Source organism: Babylonia areolata, chromosome 29 (assembly GCF_041734735.1).
Source record: "Babylonia areolata isolate BAREFJ2019XMU chromosome 29, ASM4173473v1, whole genome shotgun sequence".
NCBI lineage: Eukaryota > Metazoa > Mollusca > Gastropoda > Neogastropoda > Buccinidae > Babylonia > Babylonia areolata.
In genome coordinates, this window is record NC_134904.1 from 1,648,698 (window position 1) to 1,656,386 (window position 7,689).

General features: G+C 39.1%; 1 protein-coding gene across 1 annotated transcript; it reads left to right on the forward strand.

Annotated features, from left to right (window-relative positions):
- Positions 1-1,474: 1,474 nt before the first annotated feature.
- On the forward strand, positions 1,475-6,970 carry LOC143274782 (intraflagellar transport protein 20 homolog). Its single transcript, XM_076578708.1, has 4 exons — positions 1,475-1,634; positions 3,276-3,361; positions 4,229-4,332; positions 6,769-6,970. Exons 1-4 carry the CDS (start codon positions 1,475-1,477, stop codon positions 6,848-6,850), a joined length of 432 nt encoding a protein of 143 aa, XP_076434823.1. The 3' UTR covers positions 6,851-6,970.
- Positions 6,971-7,689: the final 719 nt, after the last annotated feature.

The following is a 7,689-nucleotide window of genomic DNA, read 5'->3' on the forward strand; positions in this document are numbered from 1 at the left end:
CTGTCTGTATCCCATGGTTGTCTGTCCGAGTCCGTCTGTATCCGGCCATAGCTGTCTGTCTGTTTATCCCATAGTTCTTTGTCTCAGTGTACTACTGGTATCCCATGGCTGTCTGTCCGTCTGTATATCCACAGCTTTCCGTATCCCATAGCTGCTGTCTTTTTCCGACACAGCCGTACGCCCGGGCAGGTCTGTCTGCGCTTGGTTCCCACAGCTGCCTGTCCGTTTGAATCCCTTAGCTGTCTATGTATTTCATTGTTGCCCGTCTCCGGCATAGCCGTCTTTATCCCATAGCTGTTTGTCTGTATCCCATATCTCAGTGTGTAGACAGTCTCACTGGTGTTTCCTATATACTACATGATACAGGCCCTATAGCTCCCACAGCTCCCATAGCTGTCTGTCTCCTATAGCTGCATGTCTCCCGTACCTGATTCTCTGACGGTTTTAAGATCAATATATATGGCACTTTTCTTTAATAAGTATATGAAAATATTAACACACTTACAATGACAACTGGGTTACCATTTCAGTTTCAAAGAGGTGCCGTCAAAGCGTATCCAGTTGACATCACATCTGTTGTGGAAAAATGATCAGATGTCTGATCTTCGCATCTTAAGCGCTGCCGAGCTACATAGACCTTGAGAACGTCATTAGTGAATTAGTAAATCGAGTACTGACGGTATTTGTCTGTCTCTATCCCGGGTTTTGACACAGTAATCAGTTGATTTATTTCTCCATAAAATCCCTGTAAGTGTTATCTTAAGGCTTTTGGAGTGTTTCACTTCCGTTTTAGTTTCACTGCATTAAAAATGTTGAATTTCTCACTATTCTTTCATTGTTCATAAAAAGGACAACCAATCAACCAAAAACACATCTTAACTGATTTGCCAGCTCAAGTATTCTGAATTTCGGGACCTATTTTCAGACTAGTTTTTGCAATACTAATTTCTGATCAAGTGTTGAATGTGTGTGTGTGTGTGTGTGTGTGTGTGTGTATTTTGACGCAAACTGCCGGAACATCTTACTTACCTTTTGTTTATTCCACCACCTTCTCTCTCAGTCACTGCGATTTCAAGGTGTCAAAGCAAACAGACTGATCTATAAATACGCTACACCACTTAGCAAAAAGCAAGACCCCCAGCCCCTTCAAAACAAAAACAACAACAATAACAACAAAACACAAACAAACCCAGATGCCTGATCTACACGGATATCCAACGCACTGGCTGTAACTGTATTTGGGATTTTTGGAGTTTCTCCAGCTGCTTTTTCTAGAAATTTCGGCTGACAGACGACCATCGGGTAGCTGGGTGAAGAATGATGGATAGTTTCAAAAGTTGATATCATTAAAGTGACCGATCGTAGTAACATAATGTAATACGCCAATAAATGAAACAAAACAAATTTCAAAATAAGTGATAATTGTTAAACCAAATAGGATTCACTTTCATGTTCAAGTGCGAAACTACAATTGATGATTTACCTTCCGCTGCATTCCAACACGAAGATGGCGGACGAAGCGCTAGCGAAAGCTGGCTTGCATTTTGATGAGCTCAATAAAATAAGAGTTTTAGAGCCAGATGTTGCACAACAAACACGAGAACTGAAAGAAGAATGTAAAGATTTTGTTGACAGTAAGTCTTACATGTTTTATTTCATGTTTGATATTGTTTGGTCTTTTGTTGCTGATGTAAACAAATGTAAACAAAAGTTAGTGGTGAGAGATCCACTGAGATTATATATATATATATATGTATATTGTATATATACAATATATATATATATATATATCATATGTCTCTGGAGAGGTCAGATTGAAAAAAAACAACAACTGTAAACTATGAGGTCCTTTGTAATGGTGATTAGTTTTGTTGATTACTTGTTAACTGAAAACATACGTATCCATCCTCAACAGAAGGTATGACTGCAAACCATGGATAAATGTTTTTTTTGTTTTTGTTTTGGTAACAGACGGTTACAACATTGTTCAAACATCATAATTGATGGCACAGTGTTATTGAAACAGATTCAGTGTGCGTTCGTGTGACAGTAACGTTGTCTTATTTACTATCAGTACTACATAACTTAATAATACATGTAAACTCACTGTTTTAGGTAATTGTAGAGTATGCTAATTTTCCTGTTAAATGTGGAAAGAAAAAAATAACACTGGGAAAGTCAAATGGCTAAAGTAGCTAATCTTCCCATATCACTTTCACAGCAACTCGGACCAAGTAAATCATGTCTTTTCATCAGACTATCATTTTCTTTCCCCAGACTACTGCAAACATAGTTTCTTGCTTCAAGAACCTGAAGAAATCTTGTACAGTTGTTTGTGGATTCATATCGCCTGAGAGATAAAATGCAAGAAAAAAAATCTGTTTATCAAAAGTTAAGCATTTTTTTTACACACATATCTAAGGTAAAAATAGACATTATAGTCCTTGTTAATCTGATACTATAATAGTTCTCGTTAATCTGATATGTTTTGATCTCTTTCCCTTTCATTCTTTTCTTGGTACACACTCTATTGCTTTTCCCATCCATCTTGCAACACACATTTTTTTCTGCTCTTTCCTGGTACACAAGTGCTACCTCTTTTCCCATTACCAGTACTCTTGGAACACACTTCTGTCTCTTTTTCCATCTATCTTTGTACACACTCTGTTCCCCATCTATTTTGATCACACTCTCTCTTTCCCGTCTGTCTTGGCACAGACCGTCTCTTTTCCCATCTTAGTACTGTGTGTGTGTGTGTGTGTGTATACACACACACACACACTCTGGACCTCTTTTCCCATCTGTTTTAGTACACACTTGACTCTCTTTTTTCCATCTATCTTGGTATAATATACTCTCTCTCTCTTTTCCCATCTGTCTTGCTTTACACTTTTTCTTTTCCCGTCTGTCTTGCAGCATACTCCTTATCTCTTTTCCCATTGATCTTGGCACACATTATCTCTTTTCTCATCGATCTTGGTACATACTATCTTTTCCAATCTGTCTTGGTACATGCTCTTTATTTTTCCATTTATTTTGGTGCACACTTTTCCATCCATTTTATAACACACTTCATCTTTTCCCATGCATATTGGTATATACAATCTCTAATCCAGTCTTTCTTGGTACACACTCTATCTCTTTTCCCATCTGTCGTGGTACTTTAAATCATTTCCCATCTGAGATCTTGGTACACACACTTGTGTCTGGTGCTGTCTTCATGGTCTACAAGTACAAGACTAAGAGATACTGGTTTTAACTGTTTGTTACCACAGAAATTGGAGAGTTCCAGAAGATTGTGGGCACCTTCATTGGAATGGTGGACAGCGTCGCCAAGGAGGTGGAGAAAGAGAAAATGAAAGTAAGTGCAGTTAGTCAAATATATAATTATGACTGTCAGTGAACACTATGTTGTAAAACTTGTATTCTGCATTTACAATGACATGTCCTTCTGGACCCATTGCGAGGGCCATAGACTTACTGTTACTATCTGGTCTATCCTTTACCAAAAATGTGTAGCTTCTGAAGGCACATATTTTTTTCTTCAATTTAAAAGACATCCTGACTTGTTTTGCCTTTCTCATACTGTGTGGGTATTCCCTGCTGTGACTTTCAGCAGGACTGTCTTTTAGGTTTACATCATGTGTTCCACATTTCTGTCTGCCAACAGCTTTTCTTTCAGTTAATGGCTGTGATATTAGGACTGCCAACACATGTTTGGTAGTTCTGTTTGTCTCTCCCTTCCTTCCCAGCCACAGCAGGGACAGTATGGCTGTTGGTCTGACTTCAGACCATGATGTCAGTGATGTGTGTCAGCAAGGTTTTCATCGAGCCAACATCAACAGCATGGTTTTGAGTCAGAGCAGAATCAAACCAGTGCTCCAACTTTTTCAGCTGTCACTCTCTTGTGGAGGACCTGATGGTACAGAGCACATTGATACACAAGTATGATAGACTGTCCCCAGGAATGAATTTGCTCTCTTCTATTTCTGTTTCAAGCAGCAAACATGAACCACAGTAATATACAAAAACAAAACAAAAAAAACAACAACTGTAAGATGTTGCCATTATATAAATCTTCCTTTGTCTGATTTCTATTGTCTGAAAAATTTCATGCCTGCAAGCACCTGCTACGAGCTTAACAATCTAATTGACATAACAGTTTGACAAGTTTATTTGCTGCTTTAGTGAATTCTAAGACATTCCTCTGCTTTTTTTTTCCCCACAGGCCATTGGTGCCAGAAATTTGCTGAAATCCATTGCTAAACAGAGGGAAGCTCAACAGCAACAGCTTCAAGCTCTGATTGCAGAGAAGCGCATGCAGCTGGAAAGGTAGACACTTGTCTGTGTTTTGTCAGATATAATGGAAGGTTTACATTTGTCTGTGTTGGTACTGAAGGAATGAAATATATGATATGGTGTGATAAAAGGGAGACACTTGCCTTTGTACTGAAAGAATACACGTGAAAAGTGTAATGAAAGGTAGACTCTTGTCTGTGTTTGCACTGGAAGAATAGACATGATGAAATGAAAGGTTGACATTTGAATGTGTTCGTATTGAAAGAATAGAGGTGTATGATGTATTGAAAGGTTGACATTTGTCTTTGTACTGAAAGAATAGACATGTATAATGATGAAAAGTTGACATTTGTATGTGTTCATTCAGATAATAGAGGTGTGTGATGTATTGAAAGGTTAGGTTGACACTTGTCTTTGTATTGAAGGAATAGACATGTATGATGATGAAAAGTTGACATTTGTATGTGTTCATACTGAAAGAATAGACATGTTTGATGTATTGAAAGGTTGACGCTTGTCTTTGTACTGAAAGAATGGACATGTTTGATGTAATGAAAAGTGGACACATGTTTGTGCTGAAACAACAGACATGCAAGAAGTAATGAATGGTTGATGCTTGTCTTCTTTTGAACTGAAAGAATAGACATGTACAATTTAATTAAAGGTGGACACTTGTGTTTGTAGTGAAACAAAAGATATATGCAAGATGTAATGAAAGGTGGACACTTGTCTTGTGTTTGTACTGAAAAAACAAATATGAAAGATGTAATGAAAGGAAGATACTTCTCTTTGCATTGTAAGAATAAATATGCAAAAGGGAGACACATTCGTATTGATGTTTCTAAGAAATGTGGGATCTTTCCTATTCTTCTTCCTTTTTTTTTTTGCTGCCCCATCATCTGCACCCTCCCACGCCGCTCATTTAGATTCCCCCATACACAGCCACACCTAGGTTCATCCATCGCAGTTCCAGCGTCGGCAGGCCACTGGGAACCATTGATGTTAGGTCGCCAGAAGGCCACACACCAGAGGAGACCCTGCACTGCTGCTGAGTCACTTTGGTGGTGTTCAGTGGTACCTGTTCTGATTTAACGTACTTAGGACACCACCTACTAAGCCCCCTACTAACGACAATAATGGCTTAGTCGCGGAGCCAGACTGAGTGAGCATCCCTCCCAGAGTGGAGACCGCCACCACGTCCCTCAAACAACAGTTTCCAATGAATCTGCCGACACTGACAACATTGACAGGACTCACCCCAAGCACGGAAGTGGAGGGGTATCGAAACTGAGGTCACCATGAGAGCAGGGCATGAAAGGCTACAGACTTTGAGACTGTTTTGTTTATATTGATCACGATGAAGGAGGATGACGATGACGGTGTTGCTATGGAGGTCCATTTTGGTTTGGGACTGCGTGACAAGGCTGTACTCTACACTTCCTGTCATAATGATATCCCGGCATTAACCAGGCCCGAGAGATACAGGCACTTGCAGTGTTGGTCAGGTAATTAGAACACACCCAAAGACACATCTTTGAAGTGGATGACACTTGACTGTGTGGTCCCAGTCTCCCCATTTAAGCCCACAGCACACTCAACTCTGGGTAGGAGCCGGCCACGGGCCGAAAAACTCACCTCCGCTGGGATTCGAACCCGCGTCCTCCCGGCCGTCAGTCCGCGACGCTAACCACTTCGCTGGTCCTATTCTTCTTCTTCGTTCATGGGTTACACGTTCACTTGTGTATATGAGTGGCGTTTTATGTGTATGACCATTTTTACCCGCCTTGTAGGCAGTCATACTCCATTTTCAGGGGATTTTCCTTTCGTGAAAGTCACGAAAGGTCAACACCTGTGTTTGTACTGTATTATGCATTGCCTTGCACATCCTCTGAATTCCCCAACACTGTTGTGTTTGATTTGTTATTGACAACAAGTAATTGCTATTTTTAATGTTGTGTAGTCTGTGGCGTTCAGTTTTGTTACAGATTAAGCACTCAATGTGATGTGTAGAATTTTGTTTCATTCCAGATTACACATTCAGTATGCCATGTGAATTTTTTTGTTCCAAGTATGACGTAAAGTTTTGTTTTGTTCCAGCTTACACATTCTGTATGACATGAAATTTTGTTTTGGTCCAAATTACGCAATCAGTGTGACGTGAACTTTGGTTTTGATCCAGATTACACATTAAGTATGACTTTAAATTTTGTTTTGTTTCAGTTTATACATTCTGTATGACTATGTGATGTGGTTTTGTTCCAGATTACATATTCAGTATGACATGAAATTTAGTTTTGTCCCAGATTATGCATTCAGAATGAAATGTAAATTTTGGATTGGTTCCAGATTACGCATTTAGAACTTGTGAAATTTTATTTTATTCCAGATTATGGATTCAGTATGTCATGTGAAATTTTGTTTCATTCTGGAATACACATTCAGTGTGACATATGAAATTGATTGTTCCAGATTACGCATTCAGTATGACGCACTGCAGAAGGAAGAGGGCGACCAGAATGAATTCCTGGAACAGCTCATTTCTCAAAAGTAGACGTTTCACATCCGACGTCACTTCACTCTACATTCCGTCCGCTTTTTCTTGTATATTATGATTGTATATTACTATGTTGTGAAAAGCATTTCTGGTTATTAAACAATGTTGTGGAAGATATTTTGAGTATTAAACTGTGTTGTGAAATATTGCATTGACATTTAACTTTTCAAGTTGTGTTTTGAAAACCATGTTGATTTTTCAATTTAAAGAATGTTTTGCATGCTTAATTACAGGGCAGTTTTAGGGTGTAATGTGTTTTGAAAACCATGTTGATTTTTCAGTTTAAAGAATGTTTTGCATGCTTAATTACAGGGCTGTTTCAGGGTGCACTGTCATGAGGGGAAAAAAAAGTGATGGCTAAACCTGTAATTTTTTTTTGTTTGGACTGAAAATTATCCATTATTTTATCTGCATGGTATGGATGTGGCAGAGCATTTCAGTCTGATCCAGTGCATAAGCCTGCATGAAACGGGTTTGACAGAGCATTTAAAAAAAAAAATGATACAGTGCTTGAAACAGGTGTGACCGCATTTAAAAAACAACCCAGTCTTTAACCTGCATGATATATATGTGTGACAGAGTGTTTCTATGCTTTAACATGCTTGATATGTGTGACAGAGCATTTAAATAAACATAATCCAGTGTTTTTACCTGCCTAATACAGGTGTGACAGCCTTTCAAAAACGATCCAGTGTTTGACATGGCTGTGTATAGGGGAGGAGGGGGGGTGGACGAACAGCAGCGCAGTGCAATGCTCCCGACACAGAAAATAGTGTAGCAAAAAGGAAGCTGTCCTGCACCCATTATGTGCTCACCTCAGTGTGCTCTGGGAGTAC